This window comes from Gopherus evgoodei, chromosome 3 (genome assembly GCF_007399415.2).
Source record: "Gopherus evgoodei ecotype Sinaloan lineage chromosome 3, rGopEvg1_v1.p, whole genome shotgun sequence".
Lineage (NCBI taxonomy): Eukaryota > Metazoa > Chordata > Testudines > Testudinidae > Gopherus > Gopherus evgoodei.
In genome coordinates, this window is record NC_044324.1 from 153998894 (window position 1) to 154016700 (window position 17807).

Consider the following 17807-nt stretch of genomic DNA (forward strand, 5'->3'; position numbering starts at 1 on the left):
ACTGCTCTTGCTTTCACCAACGATTCCAACTGAACATACTTTGAGGAGGCAATGAACTAACGAAACCCCTCACCCTATCTGAATGCCCCGTTCGGTGACTTCTCTAAGCCATTTGACTCCAAGGCACTGTAAGATGTGAATCTGGAAATCAATTCTTCTTCCCAGTAATTCCAAAGGGTCAATGACCATACTGTCCTCTCCAAAGGCTCTAAAAATGTAGAAATAAGGATATAACATGTCAAATCTGGGTCAGCTGTCACAGCAAATATACGACAGTGACATTAGTGAATGAATCAGGTCAGTGAGGAGGAGGCTGGAAACAGAGGCAAGGACAGCTGTTTACACACACACATTCTGGAAACCACCTACGATAGGAAAGGAAACCATTTGGAAGGGACTATATATTACAAATCTAGCTCATTTCCTTTGCTACTGGCCACTCCAAGATGACAAGGTTAGGAGATAGGCCTGGTATCCTTTGAAGGAGTGAGAGAGACAGAGATTAGGAGAAAACAAAGAGAGGGGGCAGGGAAGTATAAGAAGATCCTTGAAAGACAGACCCAGAATAGACCCAAAAAGCAGGAAGTAGAGAGGCAGGGAGGAGAAATGGGCACACAAACACCTTCCAAAAATATTTTTTCACTCTGGCCTTAGACACAAGCAAGTTCCCTAATTCAGTGGATTACAACTAAACTAACGGGTATTTGTTTAACTCCAACCTTATCAAGCTTTCGGGTGGTACAAAGCAAGGCTGAACCATGAAGGCAGACACAAGTTAGCTTAGTACACTAAAGCACACAAAGGTATTTTGTAAGAGTAAGGGTACATTTACACTGGAAACTTCAAAGCGCTGCCGTGGGAATACTCCCACAGCAGTGCTTTGAAGTGCGAGTGTGGTCGCACTCAAGGGGATTAGCTCCGAGCAAGCGCTGGGAGTGTGGCTCCCAGTGCTCGGAGCCTGTCTATACTAACGCTTTAAAGCGCTCAGACTTGGCTAAGTGGTGTTTAAAATAGTGCTAATTAAAACATGTTACCAACACATTTTTAAAAAACAAACACACACTACTACTACTCCAGTCTAGAAAGGATCATCACCTGCTGCTCCCACTACTCTAAGCATTCCAGGTCAATTTGTGGTTTCGTCCGGCCTTCCATGTGTTTAACAACCTTCAGTTATGGTGATGGCAAATTTGCTTACAAATACACTTCAAACATCAGACAAAGCTGCCATTCATGGTGCTGGGCTCTAAATTAGTTGGTCACGTGATTTTTTTGGAAACCCTTATTGTCCTTGACCTACAACTACTCAGAAGTGTCACTGATTGAAAACTGACTAAAGTTTCACCTCTGCTTTCTACAGAGCAGAGCTACACAAACCACAGCTTGAGAAGCACTGGTGCAAAACGTTTGTGTTTATTGTCTCTCTATCCCCTCAAACCTGTTTTATCTGGAGCATCACCAGTGCCTTCTCCCACACACTACTACTGCCTCCAAAGCTTCCCCACCTAAACATTTCCGGGACAGCTGAGCTCAGTGGAATACTACCTCATGGGCTTAGGGTGCTTCGTAATTGTTATTCAGTAGCTGGTAAAGCGTGACAGAAGATAATGGGTAGTTATTCATTATATGCTTTGTTCCTCTTTCCCAGAAGGTCCAACAAAACTTCACATATTTTCAATTTTTAAGTCTCCCAGTAAAACCCTTCCTTGCACAACCCATCTCCATCTGGCAAAGAAGTCTGGTAGTAGCTCCTTCTAGAGGTCATCGGTGTGGTTCGTTTACTTAGCTAGGGTAGGACCCAGGTAACAACTCAAGGGACTTCACTTCCCAAGGGCTGAGCAGCTGTCATCGTAGCGCCCAGGGAGATCAGGATGGACCTGGACATCAACAGTATTGTCACATGGTACATTTTCCCCATGTGCTAATGTCTTTGGGTCAAATCCTGCTCCTGTTTATACCTGTGCAAACCTGTTGGAATTTCACTTGGCCTTTATATTTTCCTCCATGTGTTTAGCCTCCATCTCCTACCAGACATATCACCCTGTGAAATTCCTGAATTGAATTTTTTTTTTGAAGTGATCTTAGATAGGAGCTAGTTCAAACAAGGCAAAGGCAAACCTTTACCTTCCATCACTGGAACACGGAGCTATATTTATAAGTAGAATGGCTTCCTCCATTCCTTCAGAGTTCAGAACTTCGGTTTGTTCTTCCAGCTTCATGCAGTAAGCAAGTGACTGAAGCCAAATGTGGGCAGATCCTAAATGAATGACCTCAACAGGATCCCAGAATGGGTCACGGTCTTGGTCCACATACACATCCTCGCCATCTAAAAACTGCTGGTAAACCTCCTCCATAAGGAATTTTCTGTTGATAAACTTGGCCTTAGACCACACCCACACCTACAAAGGCACAGGAAAGATGATAAAATGAATGGTCATCGGTAAGGCCCTACTAAATCCACAGTCCATTATGGTCAATTTCACAGCCATAGGATTTGAAAATTGGTAAATTTCGCATTTTCAGTTGTTTATATCTGAAATGTCATGTGTTGTAACCATGGGGGTCCTGAGCCAAAAGGGGAGGGGGCGGGTTCAGGTTCCCAGAGGCGGAGGTGGATCTGATCTCCCCCATGCTGCTGGGAATGCCCCAGCCAGGGGCTCCTAGCTGCTAGTCCTGGCCGGTTAGGGAGGGACAAAACTTTCTCTTCCTCTGCACAGCTGCTCTTGGGTTCCTCTGCAGAAAGCTCCACATCCCACCCCGCACCCCACTTCTTGCTCCCATCGCTCCGCAGCTGCAGGGGGAGGGGTACAGGTTGTGCTCCCCTACCCCCACGGCCGGCTCCAGGCAATAGCTTATCAAGCAGGTGCTTGGGGCGGCAACTCCGGAGCGGGGTGGCACTTGAGGTATTCGGCGGCAATTCGGCAGAGGGTCCCTCATTCCCGCTGGGAGCAAAGGACCTCCCGCTGAATTGCTGCAGATTGCGATCGCAGCTTTCCCTCCCCTCCCCCCCGCTTGGGGTGGCAAAACCCCTGGAGCCGGCCCTGCTCCCCCCAGATGCAATTATTAGCTTGTTTCAGTAATATAAAGAAAGGTCATGTGAACGTGACAGGATTTATTGATTGATGCTTTACAGAAGCAAACAACACCCGAGGCTCAACTCCCTGATTGGTAGATATTGGCATCAGAGTTTTGTAGGGTAGTGACCTCAAACTTGTGAGCCATTGACTTAAGTTAACAAAAACAAGTAAAAAAAAAAAAAGTTCTGGTTTCAAATGTCAATGATTGAATGTCAGCCTGGAGCATCCAGCAACTGTGTCTTTCTTCATTCCCTGCCTCTATGCTGAACACCCCTGTCGCTATACTGAACACCTCTGTCCGTGTTTAGACACGGCTCTCTCTGCATCCACTAAGTTGGTTGGAATTGTTAGACAGCGCCAGGCTAGGCTTGCAAGATGGGGGATTTCTGCCTTCTGCTGAGTTCCAAAACTGTAGTACAGGCAAACTACAGTCTGCTTCTTTCACAATATTTTTGTAGACAGGCATCTCCACCCTACAATTCTTATCAAAGCCAGGAGCTGCATGAAGTGAGCTGAAATCCACCATCAACAGGTGCATTTGTGCAGGGTCAAAAATATGCACTGCTTTTAAGAACCTTGCTGCAGGTTGTTGACACTTCTGAGCCGTTTTTGCTACATCACTTGACTCTTCCCCATAGCACTAGTATTGTCTGAGCTTCGCCATGCAAAAAACATCTGCTGAGCATTGGCATTTAACTCAGCATTGTCAGAGTGGTTTTCGTTTAACTGTGCTCCAGCCCAGAACAGTACATCCATTACTCTGTGGTACCCTTGGCGGGTTCTGACATGTCAAGATTCAAACTAAGTGATTAAGTCCACAAGTCCTGTGGCATTTTTAGCAACAAACTGAACCTCCTCATTCAGCTGATCATCGTTTAGAAGGGCTGACAGTTCTGTTAAAACCTGTGTTTTCGGTGTCAGTGTCAGCTCTTCTGAGACAAACTCAGTAGCACTTCAGGGGAGCTGCACGGTATTATTGTACAGGCCAAACCCAGGAATTCCAGCGAGTAATTCTGGCTCTGGGGGAAGTGCAATTTTTTGTTCCCGAATTTCAGTCGTGTTTGCAACGTGTTGCCTGTATCGAAGTTTCCGGCTAGGGCAGTGTTAGAAGATCTTTTAATGTAGCTGACCAGTTATCAACTTTACCAAACATCTCCACAGCTCACTGACAAGAGAAATTATATGTGCATTACTTGTAATATGGACAGCATTTGCAATTAGACCTTGGAGAACCCATTTTAAAGATTTTGTCATGCAAGTTGCATTGTCACTTATGAAAGCAGATACTTTGTCAAAGTTCACACTGTATTTGAAACAGTTTTAATTATTGCTTGAGAAACTGTAGTGTCAACAGCATCCAAAACAGATGCAGTCAGCAGGCACTGTTAGTTTTCCTATCGGTACATCTTCAGCTTTGTCAGAAATAAAATCAAAGAACATGCAGTACATAGTTGTCTTGCTCATCTGTGGATTCATCCAAAATACACGTCTACTCTGATATAACGCTGTTCTCAGGAGCAAAAAAATCTTACCGCGTTATACGTGAAACCGCGTTATATCGAACTTGCTTTGATCCGACGGAGCGCGCAGCCCGGCCCCTCTCGGAGTGCTGCTTTACCGCGTTATATCCTTGGTAAGCAACTGGCATTTTGTACATTCTGTTGAATGAACTCATGCAGCTTTGGGTGATCAAGTTTTTACAATGATATATTAGCACTTCCAAACGCACCCATAAGTTTCATTCTAGCTAAATAATGAGTCTCAGAGCTCTCTCTCATCTTCTGAAAAAGAGAAGAAATCATTGGTTTTTTAAAACTTTTTGTTATACCTGTTGTAGCAAGGTCACGCAGCCCTCTTTCTGAAGCCCTCTTTTTGCCTTGATGGGTTTCCGAGTCTAAGTGGCGCTGATCCATTTCCTGTCGTGTGAGATCCAATGAAACACTGCAGCTTGTACAAAATAGTTTGTCATCACTGACATGTAGAATTTGGCTTCCAAATTCTTTCACATGACCCTCTACAGTAATCATTTTTTGAGGTTTCTGATTTACTTTGCACACTCATTTTACAGTAACTGCACGTGTCTTCTGGTAGGCAGTCAGTTGAGATCACAATGCTACAAACCCTATCCAATGTCCATATCTACCAGTCAGTGAGCTGAGCCCTGAGTGTGATTTGCTGCTGTGAAGTGTCAATTAAAAAATTCTGTCAAGTACCTCACCTACCTTTCTATTTTTATTGAAATAAGATAATAATTGCATGAGGAAGGGGGGGCCAGTTCTCTGTACAATGTCCCCTCCCCAGGCAGCTACAAAGGGAGGGGGACAGGAAGCAAGTGGAGAGAAGGTCTGGAGCTATCTGCAGCTGAGAGAGATACCCAAAAGCAGCCCTGAAGGGAAAAAGCAAGTCCTGTCCTCCCCCAGCCCTGCTCGGACTAGGGCTCCCAGCAGCACAGGGAAGATCCGATCAAACTCCACAAGCCTCCTTCGACTGCAGAGATTTCTGGGGCTGCTTCCCAGTCCCAGAGAGCGTCCTGCAGCAGGAGGCAGCACCCAGAGGTGGATCTGGTCTCTTCCCCTGTCTCCTCCCCAAAGCAGCTGTGCAGGAGATGTACAAGTCCTGTCCCTCCCCTGCCCAGCCGGAACTAGGAGCCCCTTTTGTTGAGGCGCTCCCAGCAGCACAGGCAAGATTGGACACAACTCCACAAGTCTCCTTCAGCTGCAGGAATCCTTGGATTGCTGCCCAGTCCCAGAGAGCATCCTGGAGGTGGGACAGGTCTGGTCTCCCCTCCCGAGCAACTATGCAGCCAGAGCTAGGAGCCCCCTTTGCTGGGTCATTCCTAGGAACAGGGGATATCGGATTTCATGGGGAAGAGCTTATTTCACATCCAGTGACCCATTTTTCATGGCTGTGAAATTGGTAGGGCCCTAGTCATGGGGTTCCCATTTTGGTGCACTCAGATTTGCCAGATTCTTCAGTTAGCTTTACCAGTGATTATGTGCAACCCATAGGATGAACACCAGTAAGAGAAAGAGGACCTACAGTTAAGTGCACCAAATTCAGCCCTTTAGTATCTACAGTGATGCACACACTCTGGATAGTATCAGAGGGTAGCCGTGTTAGTCTGGATCTGTAAAAGCAGCAAAGAATCCTGTGGCACCTTATAGACTAACAGACGTTTTGGAGCATGAGCTTTCGTGGGTGAATACCCACTTCCTCAGATGCATGTAATGGAAATATCCAGGGGCAGGTATATATATGTGTGCTAGCAAGCAAGCTAGAGATAACGAGGTCAGTTCAATCAGGGAGGATGAGGCCCTGGATACCTTTCTAGTATTTAAATATAACACTCCTGTGATCCCATCATTCCACATGCAGAGAGACAAGATGCTTTTAAAGGCAAGTAGAAAGCAACACAACCTGTTTAAACCCCAGCGCCAGAGGCATGCCCCAGTACCAGGGGAGGGATGGCCCGCCTCTCTGAGTATGGAGAGGTGTCATGGTCCTAACCTATAACTAACTAAACTACTAGAACTCTACCCTATAAAACTATTTACAATGAAGGAACAGTGGAAACCACTAAAAGCACTTTGCTCAAGGCAAAGGGGGGGAAGTTCCAACAGCCACATGGGCGTTAAGAAGGAACTGAGGAGTGCAGGCTCGGCGGGAGCCCCTTACACCACCGCTATGGGGGTGCCAGTGCCGAGCTAGGCATCCACCAGGGGAAAAATCTCTGACATCTGTTCTCAGGATGCTTGCACACCTCAAATCAGAATAGACGTGTGCAATCGCTCAAAGAAGAATCAGAGACACTGTGTAGGGGTGCGAGAAGTTATGTGAGTGTACAAAATAAGAGAAAAAGCAGTAGAGGGGGCTGAGAAAGCTCCTTGTTTGTGACAGAGAGAGCGCAGAGCTTATTGTAGCTTACATTACAGTAAATGTCGTGTAGCTTGCATCTTATTGATTCTCTCCAGTGAACTCTGCTACCAGCACAAGACTATGATTAATGGCTCAGCTTCTTTACCTGGTTAGTTATTTTGTTAGTCACTTTTACTATTACTTCCTTTTGCAGATCATAACCTCTGGAGTCAGATGATGCTAGATTTTTCACTTTCAATTCCAACTTGAGCTCCTGTGAAGGAAAAAAAAATGTTTCTCAAGAGAATATAACAGCACATTAGTATCCAAGTGCGGATTTAGCTAACCTTCATGAAACTATGTCACAATATGGTGTAACATAAAGGAATAATATATTGAAGGATTACTATTAGAAGTTTTATTGGGTAGCATATCTCAAATACATTTACAGGAGACAGAAGTTAGAGAAATTCTAACAATGGATTAAGTCTCAACATCTGGAAGTTTAGTTCCCCTTCCCAGGGGAACTGCGGATGTTCAACTTAAGAAATTTATCCAGATGTTGAAGACACCTCCTCATCCTCATCACTTACTGCCACTCTGCTGTGTACTGCAGGCAGCCATTTTAAATCCTCCTTTTTTCAGTGTAGCACATGAGTCATTGTCACCACTAGAGAGAAATCTGGTACTAACGTAGATGTGGATTTTGACCATCCAATGAGTCGTTCAACTAGCTCAAGTTCCTTTCTTTTGATGACCCTCTCCCCCCAACCTCACCATCATAGGCCCTTAATCTTGGGTACAAACATTTGTCCCCTCTCAGATGCTAGTATTCAAATGGAAAGCCTAGTAAAATAGCTTTCCCTTACTCCTCTAATAACGAGAGGGAGGCTCCGGAGCTTCCAGGCTCCTTACTTGTTGGAAGAAGAAAAAAAAACCTAATAGGCTACTCCAATGCTGAATGTAAAGCTTGCATGCTTTGGCATTTAATCCCCCAGCAACACTGAGATTTTACAAGCTGCTGTTGATGCTGGTCACCTCAATGATATCTACAGACAGTGAATTGCTATAGATAAGGAAGGACTATTGGAGAGTTTCAGAGAGAGCGGAGAGACAGCATGGTACTTTAATAAACTTGAGGAATGAATCAAGGTTCAGGCTGGTTACTTTATTCAAGCATGCTGTGATGAAGCTTCTGAGTAGTGATGGATCAGCAGAGAGCAGTGTGGAATTCTTTAAATCCGGTCTAAATTTTTCCTTGCTAAATTTCATGTCATTACTCTCACCTTACCTCTTTACACAACCTAAACACTTCTTCCCCCGTTTTGGTCTTTACACTCCTCGAATACTTGCACTTAGTTATCTAATCCCCTCCTTAGTAATTGCTTAGCCGGGTTATACAGTGCAAAATTTTATTTTCTCTAATATCCTGCATTCAAAAAGGCTTTACTGAGTGTACTTAATACAGTTACAAGAAAACAACTGCAGAGAGAGATTGACAGAAAAAAAAATGTAGCTTAACTCTCTCCCCTGCCTGTCAGAAAGCTAGGAAGATGAGAGAAAGACGAAAGAACAGAACACTGGTGGGGTGAAAGTGCCAAAAAAACTCTCACACTATTTGTCTGCAGTGCTCCAAAGGCTAATGTATTAGTTTAAAAGAAAAACTACGGTAGCTGGGGAGGAAAAAAGTGTATACTGCTGCTTACCTTTTTCAACTCCTCACTCATCTGATTTGCTTCAGCAACCAAAGGCATTAGCTTGATATAATCGTGGAATACTGCAAGAACGCTTGGATCTGGTTTGCCAGCCTTATTATTGACAACCCCTTTAAGAAATGCAACATTCAATGTTGAACAGAGGAAGACAATCCATTTTCAGGAAGAGTTTAAACTAGGCTTACTTATGGATGGCAAATACTATCAGCTATACACATGTATATGTATGCATGCAATGTTCCCCAGAAACGCTTATATATTTTAGTATGTACTCAAAATGTGATATGGTATCAACGGCACGGCCATTCACCAGTCAGTTGGTCCTCATGCTCTTGCTAGAGATTAGTCAGAGTTAAAAAGTCTGGACCTAGAATTTAGATTTTAAAACACAAGAAGTCTGGATGTATGTTTGGCTCTGGAGTTTTGGTTCAGCTCATTATGAAGATTTGCAAATTATGGCTATGGCGTTGGGTGTAGTTTTCCAGCTTCCCTAAATTTTATAGGTGTTACTGTTCAGAAATACTTTTGGTTTATTATCTTTTGGAGAGAAGCAGTATTAATATACTTATCTCCCAAATAATTTTACAACTGTATGGAATCACTGCACTTCTCTCTGGAATGGAGTCACCTCGGATGTGAAACACAGCAGCTGTTCAATAACATACAGCAACCTGACAACAGTTTAGCACATGGAGTCACGTACAGCAGTGTATTTGACTGAAACTACAAGGAGCCATTTCTTTAAGAATGGTAAATTCCTACATTTACAAGTGCTTCTCAGGATTTCTCTGTTCTAATATCCACAAACCAAACAGTCTGTCTTTGGGACTGAACAAGTAAAAGTAAAAATTAAAAAAAAAAAAAAAGGGTGTATGAAAATTTCATTTTAAGGAAACACCTCTTGTGTGCGATCTCCTAGATGCACTGCGAGACAAATATAATTATGTAAGAAAGTGGGAGCAAGAAGAGGAAGAGCAAATTTTAGATGAGCAGTGGGACCTATTTGGAGAAGACCAGGGAATAATTCCATTTCAGTAACAATATAAGAAAGTTACTATCAAGTTTTGTACCAGTGGTACCTGACTCAGTAAGAATTGAAAGAGTTTATCAAAACCAAGTGCAGCTGATTGCTGGAAGAGTAGTGGAGCAAGGGGAAAGGTAAGAGTACTGCCCATACAAAGCCACCTGGAAGAGAGCTACAGAAGAACACACATCATGGATTGCTCACTTGACAATCTTGTGTGGACTTCTATTCTAGGGTGTTTACGTTATTAAAAATAAACTGATCTAATTTCTTATGCCATGTCTGCACTGTAGCTGTGATGATGTAGCATAGTTGATTTCTACATCGAAGGAAGGGGTTTTCCCATGTACGTACTCCACCTCCAAGAGGTGGTCGCTAGGTTAACAGAACTCTCGTCTATAGTGAGTGTGAGGTCAACTTAACTATAACCCATAGGGTGTGAAATTTTTCATAGCCCTGAATGACATAAGCTAGGACGACCCAAGTTTTAGGTATAGACCAGGCCTTAGAAGCTGATGATTGCTGCTTAGAGGGAAAGTTTGATTTTGTTTTTAAAATGAATACTTCAAGTACTTTTGCGATAACATGGGAAATCTTGGTGAGTAATAAATTGATGTATGCTTGAATTGAGAGATAATTTTGGGAGACATGACAGGAAATCAATTAACTTATTCTGAGAGACTATGCAAAAACTCAGAACATTTTTTGTTTATTCAGAACAGTACAGTATAAACTCCCAAATATACACTAATGCTATAGGTGTTAGGTTTTAAAAACATGTACATGGATACTGGAGACAAAACATGCATACTAAATATTGTTTTAATGAATGAATTATCTTTCTCTGTGTATTGGAATAACTTAAAAATCTAAAATGTAAAACATTTACAAAATAGAAGAATTTGGGTAGGTAAAATGCGATTGGTAGGGTCTCATCTTTCCCTTGAGGCACTGTGCAGCATCAGGCCCACATTAAGTATTACAGTCTATCTGCAAAAAGGAAAGGTAGATTTAGAACTACTCTCATCACACCCCCAGTCACCTCACAGAACTGTTAGCTCAGCACTCAAGCAGTAATGCTTACCAAGTTTATCTACACTGAAGCCCTCTGCTGCCGCCAGCTCTGACTGAAAGTAATCATAATCATATCTGAGCAAGTCTTCATTGGTGCGTTCTGCAGGAAATCCAACATAAAGGTAAGCACTGTTTGATCCCAAAATAACACGATCCTGGAGATTGAAGTACATGGTGCTGGTTAAACTCAAGGATGCGATGTTTCTCACTTAAAGTGCTAAAAAGAGAGAGCACTTTATCTGTTTGCTATCTGCAAACTGATATGCAGAAATCTGCTATCCCATAAGGAAGATGAAGGGATTGAAGAAATGTGCATAACTATGTAGTGTTATTTTGACAAATAAAATTTGCAGAATTTAGCAGAACTTTAAAATATTGTGTGCAGAATTTTTAATTTTTTGGTGCAGAATGCCCTCAGGAATCAGACATACAACATAAATAATAGTGGTGTAACATTCAGGTCTGTACTAAACATACTAAGGTTAAGGACATTCTTTTAACTTAAGCTTCAATAGTAAATGAAGGCTACTTACCTATAACTGGAGTTTAAGATGGCTTTGCATCGTTACTTATGGTACTGTGCTGCCTTGCGGTAGAACCCTCTTCTAGCAATGTTAGCTTGAGCACTTTCATGCCCCAGCTCCTCCCCTTAGTGTCCCAATGCACTGCGGGCGAGACTATACAGGCACAGAGCATGCCCTCCACCTCAGTTCCTTCCACTGCAAAGCCAGATACACAATCACAGGGACTCTGATGGGAAGGAGGGTGGTAAGTGAATATCCAGAGTCATTTTGAAGAACTCTGATTATAGGCAAGTAGCTTTCATTTCTTCTTTGAGTAGTTCTGAATATTTCTAGGCAGTCATCTCTCATTTTGTATTCATGCAAGTGATTATTCCATCCCAAGGGTAGTACTTTGCATTTGTCCTTACTGAATTTCTTCCTATTTAATTCAGACCATTTCTCCAGTTTGTCAAGGTCATTTTGAATTCTAATCCTGTCCTCCAAAGCACTTGCAACCCTCTCCCATCTTAGTATCATCTACAAACATTATAAATATACTCTCTATGCCATTATCCAAATCTTTTATGAAGATATTGAATAGAACTGTACCCACGACAGATCCCTGCGGGATGCTACTCAATATGCCCTTCCAGCCTGACTGTGAATGACTGATGATTACTCTGAGTATGGTTTTCCAACCAGCTGTGCACCAAACTTACTGTACGTTCATTTAGGCCAGTGGTTCTCAACCTATTTATCATGTGGGCCACATGTGCAGCCCACAATGTGTTACCTGGACCACAGGCTGAGAACCAGAGAGCGCTCCCCACAGACTTCCCCCCACAAACTTGTATGCCCAGCACCTCCCACCCAAAGACCCTTGCACAAAGTGGGGCCAGGAGTGGAGCCCTGTGCAGGGGGTCCCAGCAGCAGGGACCCTGGACCCCGATGTGCAGGGCCCAGCAGCAGCCCTGCCACTGGACCCGGCAGCCCCTGCCACATGGGACTGGCTGCCCTGGACCCCACCAGCCTCCCCCCCTCACTCCCCCTACATGGGTCTGGCAGCTCTGGACCCTGCTGAACTCCACCACCCATGCCCTGCCTGGATGGGTAGCCCAGACCCTGCGGCACTGAGTGGTCAGGCAGCCAGTAACCTGGATCTGCATGGCCTATGGCCTTTAGCACACCACTGTAGCCCTGCTGTGTGCTAACTGGGCTGCGTGTGGCCTGTGGCTTGAGAACTGCTGATTTAGGCTATATTTCTCTAGCTTGTTTATGAGGTCAAGAGAGAGAATATCAAAGCTTGTACTAGAGTCAAGATATATTTTATCGCATCCCACAAGGCTTGTTGGCCTGTCAAAGAAGGATATCAGGTTGGTTTGACACGGTTTGTTCTTGACAAATCCATGATGACTGAACATGATTGCTCAAGCACAGACAGAGTTACAGTCAGATCATCCACACTGTGAGGTGAAGGGTCTGCAGGCCCTGGTGAAAGATGCTGCCCCCCTCCTGGGACAGAAGATCTGGAGACAGAAAGAGGCGTATGAAGACTCCACCAGACAGCTGAAGGAGATCTGGGAACCATGGTTAAACAAGGCCAAGCTTGGGCAATGGGCATCATCTTTGCTCTGTCCTTACATATCTTCCTTATCCCCTTTTGTATCGAAGGAAAAGGCGTACATTAAAACCTGCCCTCACTGTAGTAGGAAAGTATTTGACAGAGACAAACTTTGCCTGCTTGCTCTGCAAAAGAAATAGGACATTTTCTGTTGAACCTTGTCATAAACAGGTCCATGACTGGTTGATCCCATCTGGAAAGAATGGTCTGAACCAGCTGATTCTTCAGGGATCATTCATCCATCTGGGAGCTTCTCCTGATGAGTCAATCTGCAACTACATTATTTCCAGTACATTGATATACAACATTCCCCTCCAACTGTTGAGTGATTCGGATGTCCCCTCAACCATTGATTGGCACTGCCAAAGTCATTGTCCAGGACGGACCCAGAGCGCTGAACTACACACCCATGAGCATGTTCATCCTAGCTGACCACCCATCTAGAGAGGCTATTCTGTTCTGAGGCCTGGTGCTCAACAGCAGAAGACTGTCCAACTTGGACTACAGACCTGGGACAGAGTCACATGTGTTGTGGCTGCCATAAACCCAATGAGACCCAGGAATAACCTTACTCTCTGTGTGGAGCAACTTTGAGTCTTTAATAGGCATTGCTTCATTCTGAGAAACCTGTCTTCTCGCAGCCCCAGCTGCCATAATGACAGAACTCTCTGTAACCTAGGAGGTAGCTGGGACAGGAACAGAAGCTAGATCAGGAAACAACAGGTCTGAAAGTTCAAACATGATCAGATCTGAAGATACACAAGGACTCATCTCCTTCATTACTGAAACTGTAGGTGGAACAGGTCTCCAGTTAGGATCCATAGCGGCCCTAGCCAAATTAGAAAGATCCAAGAGTTCTGATGCATGAGAACTGGTACTGTTAACATTAGCAGTCTTGCTCCTATGCTTCTTTTTCATCAGTACTGCAGCTGGGCTTGACTGAGGGAGCGGCAGAAACAGAGTTTGGCCCTCATAGGGGCTGCAGCTTCATGGAACCCTGCAGTAAGCTAGAACCTGGAGGCCACTGGGGCTGAGGCTGACTTTTTAGATCTTGGAACAGACAACTGAATGGGTCCATAAGGTCTAGGCCCAAGGGCTTCCTTCAGCAGAAGGAGTTGCAGATGAGTCTCCCTGTCCTCGTGGGTTCTAGAGGTAAAGGTCTCGCAGATGGTCCAGACACTTCAGATAGTGCACATGTTGATACTGAGAAGACAGCTGGGCAGGAAGCATACCTCTTCAATCCTGGCTTTTTTTGCTTCTTCAGTTCCTCCATATCCTGGAACTGGGCAAATAACCCAACTACTTGCTGACTAATTACAGTAGAACCTCAGAGTTACGAACACCAGAATTACAAATTGATCGGTCAACCACACACCTCTCATTTGGAACTGGAAGCATATAATCAGGCAGCAGCAGAGACAAAAGGAAAAGCAAGTATTGTACAGTACTGTGTTAAAGGTAAACTGCTAAAAAATAAAGGGAAAGTTTTAAAAAAGATTTGACAAGGTAAGGAAAGATTTTGTGCTTGTTTTATTTAAATTAAGATGGTTAAAAGCAGCATTTTTCTTCTAGTTAGTAAAGTTTCAAAGCTGAATTAAGACAATGTTCACTTGTAAACTTTTGGAAGAACCATAGCATCTTGTTCAGAGTTATGAACATTTCAGAGTTACGAACAACCTCCATTCCCAAGGTGTCTGAGGTTCTAGTATGTATAAACCAACACTAACTAGAAGAAAAACAAGACCCAGGCGTTGAAGAGACAGGAAGGGTTCACATCTGTTCTGGCATGCAGTTGGGAAGGAACTGAGGCGGAGAGGATGGTCTATCCCACACAGCCTCACCCTCAGTGTGCCAGGACACTGAGGGGAGGGGGTGGAGTGTGAGAGCACTCTAGTTCAGGGCTTCTCAACCTTTTTCTTTCTGAGCTCACCCCCAAACATGCTATTAAAACTCCAAGGCCCACCTGTGCCACAGTAAGTGGTTTTTTGCACAGAAAAGCCAGGACTGGCATTAGGGCAGGGCAATTGCCTGGGATCCCATGCCACAGAGGCCTCCATGAAGCTATATTGGTCAGGCTTGGGCTTCAGCCCAAGGTGGCAGGGCTCAGGGCCCCAGACTTCAGCCCAATGCAGTGGTGCTTCAGCTTTCTGCCCTGGGCCCCAACTAGACTAACACTGGTCATGCTTGAAGGACCCCCTGAAACCTACTCATGGCTCACCGGGGAGCCCTCAGATTGAGAACCACTACTCTAGTGGACACTGCTTGAAGAGAGTTCTACTGCAAAGTATCCCAAGGTGGCACAGTACTCATGAGTAGGAATATGCAGAGTCACTCAAAGAAGAGCTATGTATTTTTGAAAGAGGCAGGTGCTCATTTAAAATGTATTGTCCCTAGAATACCTCAAGTTCCAATCCTACAACTCTTACTCCCACAAGTAATCTTTACTCAACATGAAAGTCACTAGTGCTATATTCCGGACAGAGATTAGTCAGGCAAGTAAGGATTACAGAAATTGGCTCTTGTTTTCTCCATAATACCTTCTTTTTAAAAACACGTGGTTATTCCTGTTTATTAAGTTAACCTATTTATTAAAATTACAGTAATTATCTATAATGGTCTCTCTACTTACAGAAATGATTTCTGGTTAGAATTTGTAAGAATCTTTCTGATCTGAAATGCCCATTCCTGCTTCTTTCATTCTCTGGGAAAACTTACCAGATGCTGTAGTTTAGTTTTCATAGTGATGGGAACACCATTGACAACAACTTTGCATGTTTCCCGTGGCGTTATGGTAATTTTGCCCTCAGTATTTGTGAATGTAGCATGCTTGTCCAAAATGCTGAAAGATAAAATACTTCTTGCAATTCATGGATCTCTTAAGAATCAAGCTAAAAGTAAACATTTCCCATCTCAAAATCCTGAAAAAATATTTTTTCTAATTTTCAGGATAATAAACTTTTACGTGTATTCCAGTAGCCCCTACAATGGGCTAGGTAGGCACTGTCCAAATCACCCAACCTGAGAGGAACTACCTCTCCTCCCCAGGACATATACCATGCTTGAGATCAGCAGACGTACCAAAGCTGAAGCTCCCTTGAAATAGAACAGAAGACGCTGCTGGCAGGGCATTCTGGGAGGACCCCATGACTTGGATTCAACTCCCTTAACTGGGTCCAAAATAGCCCAAATTTGTAGACCTTCAAGACATGCTGCAAAGCCTATTACTATTGAGCAGGCATTTGGCAAGGACTGAAATGGCTGGTGGTGGGGTTTCTTATGGGAATTTGAGTGAGGAGATATTGATTCAGTTTGTGATGTGATTTGCTGGGTGGCTATCTGTACAGGGGAAAACATGCTGCTGTTGTAGATCTTTAATGATGTTTGTTGTGTGTTTTTATTTGAGGACAAGGACACCTAGAATCTGGGATAGGCCTTGCTGTGTATCTATTTAAATCCAAATAAATAAATACCCTGAAGAATTCATGACCTAAGGCCCTGTGTAACATGTCACACAGTTGCTAAAATCAGTTCAACTCTACTGGCATCAGCAATGGTCGAAGTATAATGTAGATGTGCTGTTGGCATTTTACATGTTGCCTTGTTGAAAGCTGTTCAGATTAGGTTTAACAGACTCTGTGTTTAAAAAGAAAAGTTTGTGTCTCACGTTTTGTCCTGTGTTTTGTGCACTGCACTGTCTCGAAAGCATGCAGCTACCTTGGTGGGTTATGATGCAGTCACTGCAGTAGCTGGTTTTGGATCGGCTGATGGCCTTGAAAACATGAGCTCTGTGTGGCTCAAAAGCTTGTCTCTCTCACCAACAGAAGCTGGTCCAATAAAAGACATTACCTCATGCACCTTGTCTCTCTAGCACATCAGGACTGAAGTCCCCAAATTAAGAATAAATCAGTATTTTTAAAGTTGTTGTGTAAGTTTTTAGCTTTATGACAATTTAATAGCTGAACTTTGAATTAAATATTGCAATTTAACTTAACACTCATTACAGTTTTGAAAAGGGCAGTTTCAGAAACAATACATAATACACTCAATGAGTTCCTCCCAGCCTATTTTTCCTCCACTCTTCATAAAAAAGTTTCACGTTACACTGGCCAAGTTCTCACAGCTCATATATATGCAATGTAATGTACGTTTCTCTGTTTAAAAGAGAGACTATTTAGTGTCTTGTCCCTTACTAATTTATGTATACTTACCCTAAACCTTTAACGGTTATTGCATTTGAGGCTGACTGACCAACATCGCATGAACCTGAAACAATTAAATTTTTTGGCATAAGTGATGTGCTCTGGGTAACAACAGTTACACTCACTGCTTAAAATAATTGCATTTGCATTTCAACTTTTTTCTCCTATGTGTATCTGATGAGTTGTGCTTGACTGAGAGACTGTCATGTTACTGCTATTATCTGAATATTAAATATATATTTAATGCTTTTAATGTATTCTGGGTCCTGATTTATATAAAAGGTTCCACACTTGGCTTTTGATTTTGTACCCACAAATAATTATGGAGGCATTTTATAGCATTTAGAAATTGAGCTATTCCTGACACTGAGGATATTTAGTCTTGTGGACTAAAGGCCATGTGCACAACAACCTAACTGGTCTGTGAGCTGCCTAATCCTCACTAGTTGAGCCAGCCCTCCAAACTGTAGCTTCTTGCAGTCATGAAAAGAAAATATTGCCAGAGGAAGAACCAGTGTTCTGTAGGCAAAGGAAAAGAACCAGGTGGAGTCAAGTGACAAATGGTGGAAACTGGATCAGATATCAATAATTTAACTTGCAAAGTGACAAGGGCATATTTCTAGCTATAAGTAACTGACATCCAGCAAGTCTGATATAATTACTTTCACAGGTTAGGTTTCTATTGCATTTTAATACTCTAAAACATTCCTCTAATTTGAATCCTTTTATGTGAGCTTTG

General features: G+C 43.3%; 1 protein-coding gene across 1 annotated transcript in view; it reads right to left on the reverse strand.

Moving 5' to 3' along the window:
- Positions 1-17807, reverse strand: part of LOC115648838 (kinesin-like protein KIF28P) — a 53740-nt gene that overhangs the window by 13360 nt on the left and 22573 nt on the right. Inside the window, exons 12-18 of the mRNA XM_030557043.1 lie at positions 17078-17132; positions 15585-15708; positions 10756-10900; positions 8639-8757; positions 7099-7206; positions 2125-2399; positions 74-208 (exon numbers count right to left, since the gene is read on the reverse strand). Of these exons, the coding sequence (XP_030412903.1) occupies positions 74-208; positions 2125-2399; positions 7099-7206; positions 8639-8757; positions 10756-10900; positions 15585-15708; positions 17078-17132 (961 nt within the window). The remainder of the gene's footprint in view (positions 1-73; positions 209-2124; positions 2400-7098; positions 7207-8638; positions 8758-10755; positions 10901-15584; positions 15709-17077; positions 17133-17807) is intronic.